Source organism: Talpa europaea (assembly GCF_964194135.1).
Source record: "Talpa europaea genome assembly, chromosome: 6".
NCBI classification, from domain to species: domain Eukaryota; kingdom Metazoa; phylum Chordata; class Mammalia; order Eulipotyphla; family Talpidae; genus Talpa; species Talpa europaea.
Genome location: NC_140072.1, coordinates 14980407 through 15003861, shown reverse-complemented (window position 1 = coordinate 15003861; position 23455 = coordinate 14980407). Strand labels below are relative to the sequence as shown.

The 23455-nt window shown below is 41.9% G+C and overlaps 1 protein-coding gene across 1 annotated transcript in view; it reads left to right on the top strand.

Annotated features, from left to right (window-relative positions):
- Positions 1–1488: 1488 nt before the first annotated feature.
- The window catches only part of RBKS (ribokinase), a gene marked incomplete at both ends in the record, with an annotated part of 61247 nt that continues 39280 nt past the window's right edge, over positions 1489–23455 (top strand). Inside the window, 3 exons of the mRNA XM_084236027.1 lie at positions 1489–1577; positions 19674–19806; positions 22105–22192. Of these exons, the coding sequence (XP_084092153.1) occupies positions 1489–1577; positions 19674–19806; positions 22105–22192 (310 nt within the window). The remainder of the gene's footprint in view (positions 1578–19673; positions 19807–22104; positions 22193–23455) is intronic.

Below are 23455 nucleotides of genomic sequence, written 5' to 3'. Positions count from 1 at the left end.
ACTATACTTAAAAGGACAACCCATTCCAATTCAGCAACTGTCATGACCTTAGAATGACATCTGAAGCAATGAATTTGTCTTTGTTTCCATAATACTACTTTTTGACAGTTCAAGATTTCATGCAGCGTTAAAATCTGTTTCAACAGTGAAGTGTTGTGACTTCGGGGGGGCGGGGGGCATGACTCCAAATCAGAGATCACCAAGCAGTCAAAGATGACTGCCCTTCGGTGCGGTCCTTTTGAGTTGGGTCCACAGATGGAGGAATCAGCCCCCTGCCCCGGTAGCTTTTACACATCCCAACACTATAACAGTTCGCAGATATGCAAGATTTTAAGGTAGCCGGCCTCCCTTGAATGCTAGTTGTGCAATTAGTATTTCCTGATTTTGACTGATGACAGAAAGAAAATGCAGAAATACAATTTTAGCAGAGGTCTGCTGCACCAAAACAGGGTCACATAAGGTTCTCTGATGCGCGACCTGGGGAATACAAAGACGACTGAAGCATCGTCCAGCTTCTTGCAATTAGGACGGGATGACAAACACGGAAACATGTGCCCTGCTTACGTCATGGAACGGAAAGGGGTGGCGTCCGGCTGCGTCACGTCCACGTCATACAGCGCACGAGGGAAGTTACACAGGGGAAGCAATTTCTCCAAGGGGCAACATTCAATAAAAACAAGTCGGCTCAGACCGAAAGGATGACCACCCCGCTCTAGGGGACACTCGCCCTTCTCGCAATTGTGGGGAACCCCCTCCCCATCAGGCGGGAAGGAGGCTGAGCTCCAGCAGGGACCAGGAGGCGGGTGCGAGCGGGAGAAAGAGCAGCCTCTCGCCACGAGGGCTGGCTTGGAGGGGACCAGCATGATGGGGATGAACAGGGCATCTCTGGAACAGGGGCCTTCTCTATAGGAAGTGGGGGGCGAGCCCCGTGGGCATCTTTAAAACACGGCCTGAGCGCCACCTGTGCGACTCGGGATCCAACCTCCCCGCACCAGCCCCAGTCCAGGTACCTGGAACTTAGTCGGATCGGTAACCGGCGACTACGTGGGGCACAGGTTACCCGAGCGCGCCCCCGACCGACGCACCGACTGCGCGCGCACCGCGGGCCGGATGCGTGCGCGCCCCCGGACGTCCCGCCCCGCCCCGTCCCCGCGGCGGCCGGAGCGGGCGGCGTGCGCGCCCCCGCGGCGCCCGGAGAGGCGTCCGGGCCGCGCCTGAACGTTCCTCCCGCCGCGCCTGCCGCCGGGGAGGCGAGCGGCGCCGAGTCGGGGACTCTCGGGAGGGCTCTGTAACGCGAGGCGGTGCGGGGAGGCGATGCCTGAGAGGACGGGGGAGCCGCGGGCGGGCGGGCTCGTTTCGGGCACTCGGGTGGGCGACCCGCAGAGGCGTCGAAGGCCCGCGTCGGCCGGGAGCGCCGGGCGGCGTCTCTGGTGACAGGGTCGGGCCTAGGGCAAAGGTCAGCCTCTACGTGGGGGCACTCCGGTTGCCATGGCGGCGTGCGGGGAACCCGGCGGGCAGTGGCAGGAGCAGGTGGCGGCCGTGGTAGTGGTGGGCTCCTGCATGACCGACCTGGTCAGGTTAGTCGGGGCCGGGGCTCGCAGGCTGCGGCGGGCGGGCGGGCCGGGGGTGCTGGTTGGCTCGGGGGGTGAGCTGTGGGTTCTCCCCGTCTGCAGCCTGCCCTCCCCGGGGAGGAGGCAGATCTTGGGCTTGTCGCGGGGAGGGACAGCGCTGATGGTACTGCGGACGCCTGCAAGGATCTGCTGCTGTTCCCTGGACCGGGCTGCAGAGCCCTCCCCGCCTGGCCGAGGGACGGACCCATTTTATTTACTCCCGAGTGTGCCTACCTCACAGGGCTGTTGTGAGGATGAAGGGAAGTAAAGTGTTTAGTGAAACACAACACTATCCAGGTTGGGTATTTTTTTTTTTTTTAACTTCTATCAGATGCTTGGAGCAGAGGTCAAAAAAAGGCGATCCGTGTTGGTGGTTGGCATTCCTGCTCTGTATTTCATGTTTACAGCTTGTATTTCCGTGTTCTAGTAACCATGGGTTAATTTATGGCAACCCAATCTTAGACAAAATAAAAACACATAAACACAATACTTGCAACAATTTTTTAAAGGTGATCAAATATGAAAATATACTAAAGGAGAGCGTTCAGCTAATCGGAGGTTGAGGCGATCTTCCAATTTATCTTTTTTACATAAAAGTGGTTTTCCTCTTCATACAAAGTATTCTACTTTTTTTCCTAGTCGTCCAAGAAAATCCTACCATTAAGATTGCTTCAGTTTAATACTTAGGTGAATAGTTTTAAGATACAGTGCTGTTTTTAACAAAAATAAAATTGGTTCTGCATTTGTCCCACAACCTTGCTTTTCCAAAGAATATCAGCGCATCTGGAAATAAATAATAAATTGGCCATAAAGCAATCAAAGTCACCAAACCAGCTGTGTTTTACTTAGAAAATAATTCTAGGGTTTCACATAACCAATTGCTAAAAATAGTTATGAGCTAGGTTACCAAATTTCCAAACTGTGGGAGAGTGGAAAAGAAAGGAGACGGTTAGGGGCAGGTGCAGTGATTGCCAGAAACCTGAAAGTGAGTAGAAGGGTGTATGATGGTAAGCAGCAAAAGAATTTGTAAATGCCAGAAGCCTTTTATTTTTCCACAAATATTTGAGCTACCACCTTTGCAGACACTGTGCCAAGACACACTTGCTTCCTTTAGTGACCCAGCATTCGGTTTTCAGTCTGGTTGAGAACATTCAGTGAAAAGGCCTACACAAGCTTTTCTAGAGCTAGAGTCAGCAAACCTTTCTGTAAAGGGCCAAATAGTGAATATTTTAGGCTTTGCAGGCCACCTGTGGTCTATGTCAGATTTTTTTAACAACCTTTTAAAAATGTAATAACTGTTCTTATTGACTGAGCTTTACTAAAGCAGCCTGCCAGCCATAGTTTGCTGACTAAGTGTCACTGTCTTACTGCCCACCAGAGTGATTGACGTAACTCGGGATGACTCTTTTCAAGGAAAGGTAAATGTGGTTCTCATTAAATTTTATATAAAAATAGGACATGTGTTTCATTTTAGAAATAGTTCCTTCAAAATATTTAAAGTTGAGTCACATAAATCAACCTTCAGTGAACTTTGACACAACTAGAATAGTTCATTCCTTAGAAAATGCATCTAGCTAAATTTTACCATACTTTTATAGGTGAAGTGGCAGAAAAGTCAGAAAGTGAAACAATTTTCCCATGAATCCTATCTGGATAAGAGAGTTAGAGCTAGAATTCATGGCTACTTTTTTAAATTGAACTCAGGGCTTTCAGATGTTACAGATAATTATAATACTTCCTAAAGTGAATATTCTTCAAATTTGGGGGAAGGTGTTAAAGGTCCATGTTAGCATCTGTCAGAATTTTTAGAGATTTTTGGTTTTAGCCTATTCCTTCATTTACAGAGGAGTAAACTGAGATCCAGAGAAGTAAGAGACACTGACATTTTGAATAACCTTTCTAATTTCTCCTGCCATTTTCTTTTCCTTCATAAAATATATAGGTTTCTACACTTCACATGAATTTTTAGTAAAAATGTTATTCCCTTATGGACTCTCTCCACAAATTCCCACTACTTTCCTACAGTCTTTATGATCTCGGATTACTTCTGACTGATTTGTATGGAACACCTGGGAAATATAAGATTTTTATATAAAACTGATAAACTTGAGTCCAGCTTTGCTAGATATCATGATAGTTTCCTATTGCTGCTGTAACAAATCGCCACAAACATTGGCTTAAAAATACAAATTTAATGCTTCAAGTTCAATTTGTCAGAAATCTAAGATGAGTCTCTGGCTAAAATCTAGGTGTCCAGAAGGAGTGCATTTCTTTCTGGAAGCTCTGTAGGAAATCTGTTTCCTTGCCTTTTCTAGCTTCTCAAGACTGCCCACATTCCTTAGTTCATGGCCCCTTCCTCGACCTTCAAAGCCAACAATGGTCTGTCAAGTCTTTTTCGTGTCTTATCACTGATACTCACTCATCTGCCTCCCTCTTCCACATTATAATAGCCCTTGTAATTACATTGGACCTAACTGGATAATTCAGGATATTCTTATTTTAAAGTAGCTTATAATCAACCTTAATTCCCCCTTGCCATGTAACAATTATGTTCAGGGATTAGGATTTGGACATTTGGGGGTATGTGTGTGTTTTGAGGGGAAAAGGGGGAAATAGTCTGCTTACCACAGTGATTAAGATTAAAGTCAAAGAGGTGCTGGACCAAAGACTAAAAATGGATTTGCCATATGACCTAGCAATTCTGGGTACGTATCCAAAGAGCACAAAAACACTATTTGGAAAGGAAACTAGCTGTCCTATGTTTATTGCAGCACTCTATGGTAGCCAAGTTAAGGAAACAACCTAAATGCCCCAGACAGGTGAGTGGATCAAGAAGATGTGGTCCATACACACAGTAGAATACTACTCAGCAATCAAAACGTTCATGCCATTTGTGGCAATGTGCTTGGAACTGGAAGGGATTGTTCTAAGCAAAGTAAGCCAGAAGGAAAAAGATAAATTTCACTTACATGTGGAATCTAGAGAAACTAAAGGATCAGACAAAGACAAACTTTAACACTGACCTTTGGAAACGTCTATAGATCTGAGACTCAGTAGGGGAGGGGGAGGGAAAAGGGGAGAGAGAAGGGGGGAGAGAAGAGCGGGTGGGGGGGTGGGGGGGAGCCTAGTGGACTGTAGTGGAAAACTGCGGGTTCTTGGTGGTAGGAAAACTGGTGACTGTACCTAAGGGTAGAAATTCTATATTGTGAAAAAATAAAGGTTGTTTTAAAAATATAGTCAAAAAGGTTTATAATACTTAGAATTTGGAGGAGCTTTGAAACCTATCAGTTCATTTTCCACATTTTACAGATGAGGTAAGTTAAATGAGTCACCCCAAGTCACACACACGTAGTTAGTGGCACAATGAAAGCTGGAACCCAGGTTTCCCATCCTTTTCTCCAGCTGTATTGATTGTTCTTTTCCTCTCTGTTCATTTGAGAGTTTACAGTGAGTGCATTCTTTTAAGTGTTTATTAGCTGATAAGGAATAACTAAGGGATTACAGTTTCCAGATCTAAAGATAGTATCTTCACACTGTATTTTACTTCTAAGTTTAACTAGCTTGGACACCCATGCCTATACCGTAGAATCACTTTAGAAATAAAAGTACTTCAGTAACTAAGCCCTCTTGGACAGCATCCAAGTCCAACTCACTTTACATATTCTATTACTGTGCGCCAGACACTACTAATTCAATCACTGACCGGTTTTTTTCATCTCCAATTTCAGTCTGCTATGAATCGTGTACTAACGACTTTTTTATATTAGTTCATCTAACATGCAAATATGACTTAATACCCACCTGTATCATAGCCTGCCTTCTTCAACACTGATCGCTGAAACTCCACATTAGAGATAAATGAAGCCTGTTCTTGTGGAAAATTAAGTCCGTTCCTCCAAAGACAGATTTCCATGAAAATCTAACAATAGGTGAACTTTTTTTAGAATGTTAGGAATAGAATATCATTATTATTGTTTCCATTCTGTAAATCAGTTACCAATCTTTTTTTTTTTTTTTTAAGATTTATTTATACAGAACCGGGGTACAGGCCAGATGCAGGGGAGGGTGAGAGGATTCACCAGAGACAGAGCGGGGAACAGAACAGGCAGACTGACTGAAATACACTGCTGAGGGGAGCAGCAGGCGAGACAGGAGAGGTCTGCCGCGCTTTGTGAGATTCTCGCCAGCCGGGATCGAGCCCACACTGCAGAGGCTGTGGACAGCTTCACAGCGCTGTGCTCAACTGCCTGCGCCACCAAGGAGGCTCTATTTATTTATTTTAATTGTACTGACTTGCCAATCGATTACAGCCTTCTACCAGTAGAGAGGCTGTTCCTTAGCCAAGAGTAAAAGAGTCAAGTGTTAGAACCTCCCAACATGCTCTCAAGGTTCATTTTTTAATTGGTATTTTGTTAAACATGTTTCTTATTTTCTTTTTGTTGAATTGTGTGAGTTCTTTGTAAATCTGTCAGATGTATGATATGCAAATATTTTCTCCCATTTAGTAGGATGTCTTTTTGTTTTAATAATATTTTTTTGTGCAGAAGCTTTTTGGTTTTATGTAGTCCTATTTACTTTTAAAAAAATAAATAAATAAAGATTTATTTTTATATATTTATACAAGCACTGGGTACGGTCAGAAGCGCGGGAGCGTGAGAGAATTCACCAGAGCCAGAGTGGGGAGCAGAGCAGGCAGAAGGACCGAAGTACACTGCTGAGGGGAGCAGTGGGCGGCAGGAGAGGTCTGCGCGCCATGTGGGACCCTCGCCCAGTGGCCGGGGAGCAGCCGGGGATCGAACCGGCGCTGCAGAGACCAAGGGCAGCGTCGCAACCCAGCGCTCAACCTCTGCGCCACCGGGGAGGCCCGGTTCTGTATAAATAAATCTTAAAAAAAAAAAAAAAAGATTGGTAACTGATTTACAGAATGGAAACAATAATAATGATATTCTATTCCAAACATTCCTATTTACTTTAGCTTTTGTTTCCCTTGCTGTAGGAGTCAAGTCCTCAACTACATCCCTGATGCCAGTGTCATGGAGTGTTTTATCCTTTTTCTTCTTAGACTTATCATCCAAGTCTTTAATCCATTTCTAGTTAATTTTTGTATATGTGTGAGACAATGGTCTAGTTTTATTCTTTTGCATGTGACTATCCGCTTTTCCCAACACCATTTGTTGAAGAGACTTTCCTTTCTCTGTTGTGTTCTTTTAGCTCCTTTGTCATAACCGTCCACATAAATGTGGGTTTATTTCTGGCCTCAAGATTTAAGAAAGCACATTTCATAAGTGTAATAGAAAAATGGCTAGTCCATGTTGTAGAATATGTCAGAATTTCCTTCCATTTTTTAAGGCTTAATAATATTCCATCGTGTGTGTATAACACATTTTTTTATGTATCTATTCTGTGGGAAGTTGGGTTTGCTTCTACCATTTGGGTATAGTAAATAATAATGCAGTAAACATGAATCTGCACATACCTGTTCAGGTCCTTGTTTTCAGTTCTTTTGGGGCTATACCCAGAAGTGGAATTGCTAGACATATGGTAATTCTGTTTACTGTTTTGAGGAACTGCCATACTGTTTTCCATATCAGTTATGCCGCTTTTCCTTTCTGTCTCTTACATTTCTTTTTAAATAGTTCACTCTTCATCTTACCCATTGAAATCTCTTTTTTCTATTCTAATTTATCATGTGAGGTTTTTTTTTCCCCTCTTATTTTGCACTCTTGCTAATAGTCCCTCTTTTATGTCCTTGTATGTAGTTATGTGTGTATTGTACACACATATGTGTTGTGTCTAAGTGTATGTTTGGGGGTGGGAGGAGACTGGGGGAATCTGTGCTCATTTACTGCACATTCTCCACCACCCCTAATTCTCTGTGGACTTGGAAACTCAGCACCTAATGCTCTGTGAACTTGGAAATAAACAACATTTGTTGATTCCAGTGCCCTAAATGCATAACATTAAGTTGATAAAATTCTTTGAACACTTATTTTTTAGACTTATCTGTTTTCTTAGGAAATTCCTAGAGGTGGAATTTCTGGGTCAGAAATATTTTTTAAACTTTTTAGGTATATTACCAATTTGCCTGCATAAAAAATTATTTTGAAATATATACAAGCAATGTGTGAAACGCCTATTTCCAAGAATCCTAAGCAACAGTTTGCCAGTTTGGAAGGTGATAAATTGTTATCTCGTGTTTTATTAGGAGTGAGATTGCATTTTTTCCCCCAAATACTTGTTGGTAACTTTTATTTTTTCTTTTGTGAGATGCCTGTACACATTTTTTGTCCATTTTCTTATTGCTCAGCCATTAAGATTTTAAATGAGAATATTGAGAGCAAAAAAACAAATATAAAGCATCTGGTATAAAGAGAGTTCTGCAGCAAAGGACCTAATGTCAGTGTGAAAGTGGAGCCATAAAGTGAGTTTTCAGCCTGCAGCTACACACTGTGAAAGTGAGGAAGTGAGTCTGCTTAAGACAGTTGCCTCCTAAGTAAGAGGCTGACTCTTCTTCCCTATTGACAGCGAACACACAATCCTAACACTAGACTGTAAGCTCAATGAGGGCAGGTTTATCCATAGAACCTCAATGGGATCCTGGAACGTAGCAAGTATAATAAATGTATGAGTCACCCCCAGAAGAATGTGAGATGATTCTAATGTGTTTCTTGCACAGTTAACACACTATGTCAAAATCTGCCTTGTTGAACAGTTTTAAACACTTTAGTATTTTCTATATTGCAATGAGTTACTCATCTGTTATATAATCTTCAAGGACAGCATTTCCTGATACTGTGTAGAGTTCTTAGGATGACTGAAGACTCTTCTTTGTGAAATGAAGATCTTGTAAACATTTAATGTGTTTCCATCTACCTTGTTCACTTCACAACTCTTACATGACTAGCTTGACTTGGGGTATCTGGGCAGCTTATCTTTCTAGGTGGTTGACTTGTTTTCTAAATGAAACCTAAGGGTTTTATTTGTTTTGGATTTGAGACTTTTTGTTTTGGGATGTGTTTGTTTCATTCTGGTTTTGGTTTGATTCCACAATACATCACATATTAGATACTGTGTTCTCTGTGGTCAAAAATATCTTCAAATGCATTTCTCCTGTAGTATTGCAGAAAGTGGTTTGGGCAATGGTTTTTCAAGTGCCCTCTTCATATTGTGTTTCACATCTTGGTTTTTAAAATGTTATAATCCATAGACTGTGATAGCAGTATTTGTTTTTAAATTAAAACACTTTCTTTTGAAGTGGAAAATACAGATCTAAATTCTCAACTGCCTAAGTTTTCAATCAAGTGGTATGCAAAAAAATCTTTTAGAAACCCAACTTTAAAGTCCTTTAGTCAACCTTGAAAAAAAATCATAAACAGTTCTTTGGGATTATGTCAAGATCATAAAGAAAGTAGGGTATTCTCTAAAATAGTTAAGGCTAATTAGAAAATTAGTATCCTGTTTGTACTTATCAGGATTAAGCATTTGTCTCTCAAAAGATCACGGTGCCTTGCCGGAGGTAGTTCCTCAGCAAGCACCTGCGGAGTGAGTGGAGCAGGGAGCCGAGAATAGCAGATTCACTGAATCCAAGAATCTGGGTTTCCAGCTCTCAGGGGTCTTAGGTTTACGTTCCATTATTTGGTCTTTCCATCCTAGCATCTTGGGTCCAGCTTGCAAAACTCCGGCGTTCTGCAGAAAATTGCTACAAGAAATTATAAAACTGTGAAATATAAATAGGTCTAAGAATGTTTAGACCTATGTGAGTAATACCATGGGTTTTGATGTCAGATCAGCCTTGGTTTGAATCCCAGCTCTGCCATGGTCTACTGGGTGAACTTGCATGCCTGTGTTTTTTAAATCTAATTCTCATTCTTCTTATATGTGAATCAGAGATGAAAATAATAATAACTTTCCCACTGAGTTATTGCAAGGATTAAATGATTTAGTGGTCATAGCATACCAAGTGTGGTATTTATTTTATGGTAAGCACTCAAGAAATGGCCTCTGGTACCATTAGTGTATTAACTATTTTAACAAATACGTATTAGATACACGGGGTGTGCAGACCCAGGCTCAGGCAGTAGCAACCCAGAAACAATACGTGCTCTGACAGGAACACGCACAGACTGTTGGAGCTCAGAGGCAGGGCAGCTAACACACGGGACAGGCTACCTTAGGCCTTCTAGAGGAAGTAACCTCTGCCTGTGAACTAACTCAGCACAGAAGCAAAGAAAGAACTTTCCATGACTGGAAATAGCATATGCAAAAAGATATGAAATACAATTAATATTTTAAGAATGAACAATAATCTATTGTGACATTACAGTGGAGTCCCCCCCTTTCCTCCCTGCCGTCACATAATGCTAGAGTGGAAAGAAGAAAAGGGATGGAATGAACTGTAGGATTGTGGGTTATTTTTTTTTTTTAAGTGTGAAGTTTGTTATGTTTTATGCTCTTATGTGAACAATGTTAAGCAAATATTTGTTATATCTGTTGAAAGTCCAGTATTATAATCAAAATTGAGAGACAGCTAGTGTTGAAGAAAGTAGCCTCGTGAGGTAATAGACCACAGTAATGGAGTCAGTCAGAAGCCCTGAATTAAAATTCAGACTCAGCCCCCTAACAGCTCTGTAATTCTTTTTTGAATCCTCACTTTCTCCCTAAAACAGAGGTGATGATAATCCCTTCCCTGACCCACCATACAAATATATTATGAAGCTCAAATATAATCAGTTCTTGATTATTTATGACGATGAAAATGTGCAAAAAGCGTGAGCACCAAAAGCCAAAAATAGTAAACAAGTTAAATATTTTTAATAATTTATTCCAGAATACATTATTTCATGCTGATTTAGCCTTCTAATTATATTTTACTTTGGATAAAATTAATCCATTTATGTTTCTTTAACCTACACTGGCAGATGGCAGGGAGAAGTAGCCTAGATAATGACAATGTGGTAACAGAAGTCATTTTGGAATTTCAAATTTACTGTAATTAACTGGCAACATAGAAAATAAAATACTGGTTATTTGTCACTGTTCATACTTTGCTTGTCTTCCTCAATGAATTAAAAAGGGTTTTGTCAGGTACTTTGACAAATGCGTAGCCTCCGCAGTTCTCTTTCTGCTTTCTCTCTTCATCCTGACTTTCTCATTTACCCTCATGCCATCCTACAGTTGTCCAGTCCCTGCTCACTAACTCCTTCATACATACACATTTCTCCTGCCCTTCCTTCTTGCAGCTTCTAATTCCAAAATCAGCTCATTTTGCACCTTCTTATCCAAGCTTCTTTCTCCGGGACTTTTCTCAGCTGGGAATAAGAAGGTGTGTGTGTGTGTGTGTGTGTGTGTGTGTGTGTGTGTGTGTGTGTGTGTGTATATATACTATATATATATATAATTACTCAAAAAGATTAGCTGCCATTAGATGATATTTTAACCGTTAAGTATATTTTTAACATTGTTCAGTTATACGCTTCTCCCTGTACCTTCTCTACTCTGTCCTGTTTCCCACATTGGAAGAATGAAGAAAGATGTGACCTGTATGTATCCCCATTATTCTCATCATATTCCTGTTTAATAACTGGCTTACTTTTCTCCTTTGGTTGCAGTCATGCACAGCACTTTTACCCTGCCCTCACCTCATTGCATTATTTATTATATGCTTAAGTATCTGTCATCCCAACTATCTATAAAGTATCTTTTAAAGTATAGACCATTTATTCAAAAATATTTACTTCTAATCATGTTACAATAACTAGTACCACACCGACCTTTCCACCATAAACAACTAGAAAGTGGAACAAAATATATGAAACTGGTTTTCCAGATATTGAACAACAGGGTTTTATCCAGAAGAGACAGTAAACAAACAAGGTGAGTCCTGGAGAGTTATATTACTGGTCACAGGACAAAGAGGAGGACCTAAGAAAAGCCTGGCAATATCACTGAGTGAAGAAGACTGAATTCATAGCTTCAAGAGACTAAGATGGCTAGAATTTGTGAGTGAGTGTGCTGAGGAAGGAGTTAATCAGGGAAATGGTCCAGAAATCTGCATAGGGGTTGCTTTAGTCTGTTGATAAATACTAACTGTACGTACACGGAAGGAAACGCCACAAAACTAAGTAACTATTAGAGAGCTTTAAGTTGGACATACCCCACTAATTATACTGGAGCTGAAGGTGTTGAGGTCTATCCAGCCACAGGCATTAATTATGGATCCCCTGGAACAGAGGTCCCCAAAGAACAGAAGGGGTAAAGTTGCCCAATAATGAAGTCTAGTCTGAACTCACACTAACAGATCTAAAAAATTATCCTCTAGAAGTTAGAAAGATCCACAAATTACTTAACCACCTGGAAAAAACAACAAAGTTCACCCCTTTGGAAAACACAACAAAATTAAGACACTTGATGATCTAATATTTGCAATGTTCAGCATGCAATCAAAAATCATTAGTAAAAGGTGAAGGATTTATATGATTTGACACATAAAAAAATCAGTAGACATGCAAAGAATCGTGAAAAATAAGTCAATTAGAGCCAACGCAGCTATGACAAGGATGGTGAAATTAGTAAAAAGGGTTAAAAGAAACATTAAAAGGATATTAAAAGACATTATAAATATGCTCAGTGACTTAAAAACAGCATAGTGAAAAGAAAGGTGGAAGGTTATAAATGAACCAAATAAAGGTTTAAGAAACGAAAACTACAATATCTGAAATGAAAAATTGCCTGGATGTGCTTAGCAGCAGCATGGACATTATGGAAAAAAGGAATCAGTGGACTTGAAGACATAAGGTAGAGATGAGCTAAATTGAATCATAGAGGAAAAATTGACTGAACAAAATGCACAGAGCCCAACTGACTGCACCAGCATGTGGCCTGTCCTCTGTGTAATTGGAGTCTAAAAGGAAAAGGAGAACGGGAGAGGCACAAACAATATTGGAAGAAATAATGACTGCACATTTTTCAAATGATATGCATTTTATGAAAATACATAGACTTAAGAACTTCAGTGAACCCCAGGTAGGACAAACAACTGAAACACATCAAAGCATATTGTAATAACATGCCTGCAAACCAACTAGAAACAAAAACTCTTAAAAACATCCAGAGGGAAAAACTCACACATTACATCTAATAGGAGAAGGATTGATTACAGACTTCTTGTCAGAAACTATGCAAGCCAGAAAAAATATGAAATTAAATCAAGTGTTGAAAAATAAACTGTCAACATAGAATTCTGTGCCCCTCAAATGGGAAGGGGAAATGAGGGCAGGAAAGCCGTAGCTGAGGGAATCGATCACTGTCAATTTACTCTACAATAAACATTGAAGCAAGTTCTTGAGATGGGACCAAATTGTTACTAGATGGAAATGCAGATCCACCCAAAGGAATGAAGAGCCCCAGAAACAGTAAATAGACAGGTAAATACAAAGACTTTTTCTTCATTTCATTTCTTTAAAGGCCAACTGAGAATTTAAATTTTAAAGCGTAGCAAGTGTTGTAAGGTTTATATCGCACAGAATAAGATGTGTGACAGTCAGAGACCAAAGGTGAGAAAGGAGAATGGAAGAATGCTACGGCAAAGTAAACGACATTTATAAGTGAAGTGGTATATAGTAATGCTTGAAAATAATCCATAGTTTAAAGATGTTTCTTGTAAACCCTACATCAGTCATTTTTTTAAAAAATAGAAGGAAAAAAAAAAGCTGTCATTAGTAACACCAGCGGTGAAGGAGAATTGGAAATGAGTGTTGTGATATCAGGTAGTGGTGATGCTGTGGACAAACTTGAGGTGCTGTGCCCCGGGGGTGTTCACGTTTCTGCACAGCCAGGGCTATCCAAGTCAAGATTGCTCACGCCTGGATTAAAGAATGTTTGCCTAGCAAATAAGCCTTGGAAGTTAAAGATCTCTAGAGAGATTTAGAGACCTCTCCTGGACACATTTATCTATATTCTAGGGGTTTTAAACCTAGAAAGTGCCCCCCCCCTCCCCTGAGAGGACTTGTTTACATTACAAAACAGTGGTCAGTAAATCCAGCGCCAGCCCCCTCACTCTCTCTTCCCGGTTCCCACCCCAGAGAAGGAGAGGCAGCAGCTGTCAGCTGTCCTGTAGAAGCTCCAAAATTCATTATTTGGGGTTTTCTCTCATCATGTCACCCTGTGGGGGATTGGGACATGGGGACTAACACAATTATGAGTAATTAAAAGACTGTCTCTGATCCAGAAACCTGGTGTTTCTTGTCAGAGTAAATGAATGAATACTTAACGAAAATTAAATCAGGAAGGGGGTGTCTCCTGGTAGGTGGTCTGGAAAGACCTCGTTTGAGCAGAAATGTGAATGAAGTAAGCCAGGTGAGACCCTAACATTCATCTTTGTTGTCTCTCCTCATGCCTAGCGCAGCTTTTCACACATAAACAAAATTTAAATAAATTAGGCTCCAGTGTATGACACTGAACGGCTGGCCGCTTCTGGCTAGGGTATAGTTGGTCTCATCTGTAAATTCAAGAGTAGCTGTGTCTTCAGACAAAATGGCTTTTTAGCCAGATGTGTTAACTAGGAAAAAGTACAGGTCAGAAATCGAAATAAGTTAAGGACTGTTTGAGGCATAATTCATGTTTCATTCCCTTAAAATAGATTTGTCTGCACATTTAGGGTTAGGAACCACAGAATAAAGTCTTAGTTGAGAAGTCAGGTGCTTTTTACAGGGGAGAAATAACCATCACTAACTCGATTCAGAAATCACTCTTCCCCCCCCCCCCCCGAACCGTGGCATACACAAATGCCAAAAAGAACAGATAAGGTTGAAAAATACAGGCAGCAGGAATACTAAATGAGAGTAATGTTTGCAGTTGGGTAATGACTCGTAGTACAACCCCTCTTACAGGAGCTTGCGGTGTGGCGGAAGTTTGCAGCCAGAAGCAAGGCTCAAATGCAAAAGCCAGAAAAGCAACATCCTCCTTGGCCGTAACCAGTGTTAGGATGACCTCTTTGGTTGAAAGACTTATTCCTTTTTCACCAAGTCATTCCTTCCTTTGATATGAATCATCTCTGAGAATCTGTAACAAGCACATCATTGTCAAGAAGTTAAAAGCAATTGATAAGTTGTTCTGATAACACCTGTCAGTGAAATAACTCAGAGCACAAAACCCAGGCATTGAAGGAGTTGACAAGTATTATTAAACCTGTTTTGCAAGAGAAGAAGCTGGTTCAAAGAGGGGAAAGCTGTCAAAGGTAATAGAATCAGTAAATGGCTCAGGCCTCCTGCCTGCACTCCCAGCTCAAACCACGTGGCCGCTTGTGGCAGAGAAAACCGTGGGACCATCTGAACAGCTTTAGGTGTTTCCTTCTCTCTAACTTACAAAAATGTCATGACATGTTTAAAGCTACTTATTTGTTTTAAACGCAAATGTTTTTCGTATGCCTCATTTTCTCTCTCGTTCAGAAATGTACACTGATCTTTAAGAGACAACAACGAATTTCTATGTGTACTGCTCTTCTTTTTGAGTGCTTTAATTTATCTTGAATTGGGCAAATCCCAGTAATGCTTTCACCCAGGGACTAGTGCTTCATACAGATCCTGTTTTTTGAACCTGGCCTTAATTCCATGATTTTAATAAGTAAAAACGATAAGAAAGCCTAAATCAAAGTCAGTTGGGATGTATACTTGGAAATACTTCTGCCCTTTTGGAGGCAGCTTTCTATTCGTTCACTCTAGTCTCCATTCTCCAATTCATTTCCTTTTTCAGAAATACAAAAAAGAAAACAAAAAACTGTCTTGGTGTGGGTTCAACAGGAAACAGACTAAGATAAAGACTAGGGCCCACACACTGTGCGGGACTGAAACCAGGGAGCGGGAGCCGGGGAGCTGGAGGGGGAAGCAGGAAGAGCCAACACAGGTGCTTGCCATGTTCATGTTGCCTACTGCTAAGGGCAGCTGGGCGCCTGATCCTGCAGGACAGACCGAAGGACCATAGCAAAGAGACAGACTCTGGAATGGGAAGAGTGACACTGGGCAAGAGAGGGACAGATGCAAGGACATTGGTCGGTTGCACCTGCAAGAAACCAGCTGGAGCCCAGAAAGAACCGGTGGCTGGGAAATGATGCAGGGAGGCCAGAAGAATTTGTGGGCAATAGCGAGCATAGACTGTTCCATGTACTTCCACGCCTAAGTATATAGGTAAAGCATGAATTCTTGCTCTCCACCCCTCTTGTGGCTACTTGTCATTAACATTCTTTTTCTTTGTATTTACATAGCATAGGAGAACTTACACATACATCTTTTTTCCTCTTAAAACACATAAATCAGGATACTGTCCTCCTTGTTCTGTGACATGCCTTTTCACATGTGTATTTCTTGCATCAGTTAGGCCTGATCATATTATCGGCAAGTTGATCTGGCCCTGAGGGAGGAACATGGGAAACAGTGGTTGAACATTTGTTGGATTAATGCATGAATGAAGGGAAGACAGTTTGGGTTCCAGCTACAGCTTTTGCGTATAGAAGTAAGAATGGATGCCATAGAGAGGAGCAAAAGGAGCTGGGGAGAAGGAATAACTAATTTTCCCTCTAACCTTTGGAGTTCTTCGCTAAAGCCCCTAGAGTAAAAGACATAAACAAGAGGAAAAAAACAGAAGCTTATGAATATGTATCCCTCGCGTATACATGGGCGGTACCCGGGGAAAAATGAATTACTCCCCAAAGTGACTTACAGTTCAGGATTAAATATCATTTTAGTCTGGAAAGGGGAGGGGCAAGGCAGGCCTTTTAGGGAAGAGTAAATGATTTTTAGGAAACATGAATGAACGGGTCCTTAGAAGAATAGATGGGAGATATGACATTTTATGACAAAGTTTGGGTGTGGTGTCAACTTCTAGTCTTCTCCGTGACAAGAGTCAATCCTCTCTGGTTGATGAAACTCCTGGGGAGGGGACTTATGACAATTAAATTTCTTTTTGATGATCTTTCTTTAATCAGATAAGCAGAGTTCAGAGACAGTCTCTGCCTGCATTTGCTATTTTTCATATACCTACAACTCACAACAGTCACTATAACAAAGCAGCAGGTAGAACGTTCTGAACTCCTTCAGTCAGATTTTTGGGTAGCGTTTTCTGCTGTCTTTAGCATCGAGGGGAGACTTGTAGATTCATTCAGTCCACAAATATGTTAACTCTTTGCTAAGAGTGCAGCAATATGGAAAAAAATGGAGAACATGTAAGAATTGGGTCATTTCCTCATGTAGAGAAAGTCTACACTTGAGGGAAGAAAGAAACAAGAAGAAGGGAGAGATGCAGAAGGAAAAGAAAAGAAAATAGTAGAATTCCAAAGCAGTGACGGATTTCAGTGATCTCTAAATTAGAACAGTGCTTCTGTTAATATATGTTGTTTAGAAACGAGCTTAAATTCCAGCCATCTGCTCCCACATCAAACACTTGCATGCTGTACCCCGATTTCACTGCTCTCCCACATACTTATACATCCCAATAATAATCTGATCATATATTTTTCATGATTTTTCCAACGTTGATAATAAAAAATAGACTTAATTCAAACCAATGAATGGTGACCCAGATCTAAATATAAATACAGTGGAAACCGTAAGTTTCTTTAGTGACTGTCTTCTAATTAATAGGTCTGTTTTTAGCCACACTGGGTCCTTTTTCTTTTTAAGGTTGTTCTGAATGTTGTTTGTTGCAGCATCCATAAGCCAAGAATTCACATAGTTACTCAATCACACAGATTACTCATCATTGCCTGTTCATAACAGAATCCTAAAATGTTTAAGATTTCTGATGCAAATCAAAATCTCATCATCACTTGTCATTGCTAAATTAAATGACAGGATAATAACATTACATTAAAACCATTTTTCTCTTGATTGAGTACCTTTTTCAGAAGTGAACCTTGTAGATGTATATTTTTTTCATCAGTACTATAAATGCATTTAGAATCCGAGATAAAAATAGAATTGAAAAGGGGAGGAGTGGAGTGGGATGTTTTCAAATTATTGATGAGTCTCTTTTGAATCTCAAATAACCATATTTGACAGTATGCGGCAAGGAAGTGGAGTCGTTTAGCCCAGTTGATGGAGACTTTTAGAACTACCTAAAGGAGGTTCACAGGTCGAACCTGGGCTTGATTGACATGATCAGCAAAGTGTTCTTGGCATCAGTCATGTCACCCCATGGCACACAGGCTGTTAGTGACCTGTAAGAACTGGCATTGTTCTGATGCTCTGATTAATCCTAAAATGCTGGTTCAGATAGATCACAGTGTATGTGAAAAATTAACAACTTCTAACCTGCTAAAACAGAGTAGGTCCTCAGTCCACTCTCTGCTGTGAACTTACCTGTTGGCCTCTCTTTCCTGTCTAAAGTTAGTTCACCTTTTGGACACACCTGCCCTCTCTCCATCTGGCCCTTGTCCTGCTTCATTGCAGCCTGTCAGCCAGTCCTTGTGCCAAGGACCTCATCTTTTTCACGTGCCCCTCTGCCCAGAACTCCCTTTCCATTTTAAAGTAAGTTACTCTCCTTCTGTCCTTCAGTTGTTGTTTCCTCACATCTTTCACCTTGGATTTTACGAAAACCATATCCTGGAGCAAACCTTAGACTTCTAGTTTAGTTTGCCCCATCTAGTACTGTGCTCACTAGGCAGTAACATGCAGTAAAGAACTTTCACGCTTGGAGAAATTGATAAAGGTGTAGATTGAAACAGGTTGGCTGTGTGCTGACAATAGTTGAGTCTGTTGTGATGGGTGCATGGGGGTAGGGGAAGACAGTATTCTATTTTCTCAAGTTTTATGTTTGGAATTTTTTAAAAAATATTTATGCATACAAGAACTGGGGTACAGGCCAGAGGTGCAAGGGGGTGAGAGGATTCACCAGAGACAGAGTGGGGAACAGAACAGGTAGACTGACTGAAATACACTGCTGTGGGGAGCAGTGGGTGAGACAGGAGAGGTCTGTTGTGCCATGTGGGTCACCTCCCTGGCTGGGGATCAAACTTGTGCTGCAATGACTGAGAATAGCTTCCTAGTGCCTGCGTCTTAACCCCTTGCAGCACCAGGGAGGTCCCTGTTTGGAATTTTTTGAGGTTAAAATTGAAACTTAGCTCTTTGGGATCCATTTAAAAAAAATGATGTACTCTGTGGGTCAACGCTGCAGTGGGTAGCATATAGGATGGACTAGGGCTAAAATCTGATCCTATCATCTAAATACCCATGCCTCACCCCCACCCCCACCCTCAAGAAAACAAATTAGATTCTTGAGTGCCTGTAATGGCAACTTCCCGCTTTCCCTTAGGTCCACAACATGGTTACTAGAATCCCGGTATACCTCCTGCTCTTGTGAAATGCCCAGATACAACCGGACAGAAAGACTCCTTAACTTGGTCCCATCTAGTAAGTGTCCCATTTATTATTAAGTGTGAATAAAGCTCTGTGCTGGCAGAAGGGGGAGCCAGATGTGACTTCCAAGGGAAGCAGGCACCCAAGAGTACCGTGGTGCAGAGCAACTGGACCCCATCTTTCCCTTCAGTCATCGGAAGGGAAGCCACCGCAGGGTGCTGGTGGAGAGAGGAGATGTGTTCTTGACAATGATGCCAATTACTGAAAGTACTTCCTAAAGGAAAAGGTCTTCTCCCCGCATCTGCATGCGTTTATGATAGCTGAGACCAGAGCTTTTTTAGATAATGTTCCCTGTCTTTTCCGAACTTAATTTTTTTAATATTTATTTATTTATTTATTTATTTATGCAAGCACTGGGTACAGTCAGAAGCGCGGGAGGGTGAGAGAATTCACCAGAGCCAGAGCAGGGAGCAGAGCAGGCAGAAGGACCGAAGTACACTGCTGAGGGGAGCAGCGGGCGGCGGGAGAGGTCTGCGGGCCATGTGGGACCCTCCTCTGGTGGCCGGGGAGCAGCCGGGGCTCGAACCAGGGCTGCGGAGGGTGCAGGGAGCTTCGCAACCCAGCGCTCAACCGCTGCGCCACCGGGGAGGCCCTCCGAACTTAAATTTAATGCAGTTACCAATGTGCATTTTTTTCTCCTCTTTTTAAATTCTGGTAGTCTTACTTCTCGTTTGCCAAAAGTGGGAGAAACCATCCATGGACATAAGTTTTTTATTGGCTTTGGAGGGAAAGGCGCCAACCAGTGTGTGCAAGCTGCTCGGCTTGGAGCGAAGACGGCCATGGTGTGCAAGGTAAGAGGACGGCACGTGCAGAGGATTTGAGGAGCAAGAGTCTGGTTTCAAGACTTGAGTTCATTGTTTTTATTTCTCTGTCATTGTTTTTACTTTTTAAGCCATTTTAAAGGGAACATTTGAGTACCATTCAGTACATTCAGAGTGTTGTGCAACCACCATTTCTAACTAGTTCCAGAACATTTCCATCATTCCAAAGTAAAACTTTTCTCCCATTAAACAGTTTCTCCCCATTCCCACCTCCCCGCAGCCCCTGGCAACCACCAGCTGCACTCGGTCCCAGTGGATTTATCTGTTCTGGATAGTTCCGATAAATGGAATCATATGATCTGTGACATTTGGTGTCTGGCTTCTTTCACTTAACATCATATTTTCAAGCTCATCCACCTCAAAGCATGCATCAGTACTTTACTCCTTTTATGGCTGAATAATATTCCATTATCTCTTGCTGGACACTGGGCTGGTTCTCCCACTTGGCTCTTATTGAACAGGGCTGCCTACAGACCCACAGGTACTTGTTTGAGTACCTGTTTTCAATTCTTTGGGGGAATTTCACTGTTTTTAATGATCTCAATAGGAGGGTGATCTTCCTTGTCCCTTACATTAGTTTCTGCTTCATTGCATCCTCTGGGGGTGGCAGCCCTCAGAGATTTTACTAACACATTCCTTGAATTCCATGAGCTCTTAACTGGTGTGTGAGAAGCAAGGAGGACCACCCTGCCCCAGTGGGTTTCCCTAGTGGAGCTTCCAAGCAGCAGCCTCCATTAGCCTGTTTTCAGCAGCTTTCACAGTGTCAGCACGACTTTTGGAAACTTGACAAATAATGGGTGACTTACCAAAGTTATTTTCTTCTAATGCTGGATCTTAGATTGGAAAGGAATCTGAGAGTTAATGATCTACACATGATTAATCTTTAGGCATAGTTCTGTTTTCAGGTCTATAAAGAAGTAACCCGATTTCTGTACCAATGAGATTATTTGAAAATCAGTCAAACAAAATTGATGTGTTTCTCTGAACTTTTGGACTGCCAAAGATTCAATTTTTGCATCTTTCATGAAATTTTAAGATGCTAGCATTACTAACAGGAAAGAGTGTTTCAGGCAAGCCAAAGTAGACTGAGTCTGCACAGAGAATAAGAAGAGCATGAGAAATTTAAAAGGATGAGCTCTCTCCTGTGAACTTGGGAGATTTTACCGAAATTTCTCTGAAATGTCATTTCCCGTTGCATACAGCACTTTTCTCTCTGCAGGAGTCTCTAAATGATGTATAAATTATACAATTATCACTTCAAATGCTAATGAACTGTAGCCTTCTATCTAATGTGTGATTAACAAGATAAAATTCTCATCTGGCTATTTGGTCAGAAACATCACATGAAGCCCTAATTTGAAAGTTAGAAACCTTCTTTCTAAAGTTCAGCTCTTGAGAGTTTTTAAATATCTGTACAATGAATCAGGAGTTAATAATTGAGCACCGGGCCTCCCCCAGTGGCACAGCAGTTGAGCGTTGGTTGGTCTGCGAAGCTGCCCCCAGCCTCTGCAGCACAGGTTCGATCCCCAGCCACTGGTGAGGGTCCCACATTGCGCGACAGACCTCTCCTGCCATGCCCGCTGCTCCCCTCAGCAGTGTCTTTCATCAGTCTGCCTGTTCTGTTCCCCACTCTGGCTCTGGTGAATTCTCTCACCCTCCTGTGCTTTTGATTGTACCCAGTGCTTGTATAAATAAATAAATAAATCTTTTAAAAAATAAAATAAAAAATAATTGAGCACCTGTTGTGTGCTGGGAATTCTGGGACTCGGAAAAGGAGCTGATTAAAAATTTTAGGGCTAACCCATCCTATACTAGAAATGAAAGGTTTGGGGAGTAAGCAAATGGTATCGACTTCAGTGGGGTTGGGATGTGGAAAGAGAATAGTATCAGTTCCTGCCTGGGAAAACCTGCACAGAGAATTGATATTGGAAGCAGATACTAACCAAAGGCCCAGGGGAGAAGGGTGTTGCCTAGAGCTGGAGCTATTGAAGGAGAGAATAGAAAACCCCGTCTGGGAAGCTTTAGCCACCAATGCTCAGGTAGCCCTAAGGCCTCCTCTTTCTCAAAGATTTGAGTTTGGTTTTATTGTAGGTTGTTAAAAGAGGCAGAGAGAAACGCAAAATAGAAATATTTGCAGTGTGATGAATCATAAAACAGGCGAGGATGTGAGACACGTGGAAGGCAGGGGGCTGTATTTGGGGAACTGTTCTATTAAGAAACTGATTAAAGCCAAGATGCTATTTGTTTTAATCTGTTCTGTGCTTGTAGGTTTATGTTAGCATCCATACTTCGAAAGTTCCTTATATCTATGTTATGCCAGCAAGGCACAGTGCAGGTCTCTGGATCCAGGCAGGCGGTAAAGGGGAATCCTGGAGCCCTCGGTGGCTTTTTCAGGCTTTTAATGATCTTTCTACACCATTTGTAGTGAGGCAACCAGGTGCAGGACAGGCAGGGAGGCTGAGGGGCCAGGAGACTGGCAGGCCTCCCAGCCCTGGCAAATCTTTACTCTCTCTGGGCTCTCTGGTATTCTCTTGTGGTCTCTACTGGACTCTGCCACTGTCCTCTGCCCCACACTGTCCTCTGTGACACCATCCTTACATGCTCAGCCTCCAGGATCAGGCAGGCCCATTTACTCATATCCACACCACACTCCAGGTATCCACCACCAGGCATGCATCAGGCATGCATACCCCAAGCACCTCTTGCATTCAAGGCCACAGGTGATAGCCACAGAGGCCAGCAGTGCAAAAGCCTGAGCAATCTTCATTTAACCTACAATCTACCTGCCCCTGAGTTAGTAATCAGATGTTTGGTCCCACAGAGGGACTTAGCCAGGATGTGTGTACAGCAAAGGATATGAAAACGTGGCCTCAGTTAAAACCTATGCAGGGTGCCTTTGCTTAACTAACCTAGGAGCTTTCAATGTAGGTTTAGTGAAATTTAAACAAATTACGTAATCTTTTTAGACTTCTTAAAAAGAAAATATTTCTGTAAGAAATATCTATCCATTGATCATAACATATCTTTCCATTGTAAAGTGTATTTTTATTAGGCAAATTAGTCAAACTTTACAGCAGTGTTTTAAAGATGACAAATTCCTAGCAGCCACCGAACTAATGAAATTACTCAAGATAAAAATGAACAGATGGAGCAAAACAAAAACACGTAGAAAATTTCCTACGGTTTTCTCAACTGACTTATCTACTACTGCCCTGTAGCAGGCTCGAGCTCAAGCTCTGATGAGGCTGCTTGATGGTGAGACCTGTAAACCATAACCTACAAGCTGAAGGAGAAAAATCTGTCAAAATATTGTGGCAGAGGGACCTCCTTAGTGGTGCAAGGGGTTAAGACGCAGCACTATGAAGCTATCTGGAGCACGAATTCGATCCCAGGTCAGGGAGCTGATCCACATGGCACAGCAGAACTCTCCTGTCTCGCCCGCTGCTCCCCTCAGCAGTGTGTTTCAGGACATCTGCCTGTTCTGCTCCCCACTCTGTCTCTGGTGAATCCTCTCACCCCCCACAACTCTGGCCTGTACCCCAGCTTTTGTATGCATAAATAAATCCTTAAAAAATACAACAGCTCTGCTGTCGTGGGCTCTGTGAGTGCCATCCTCTGT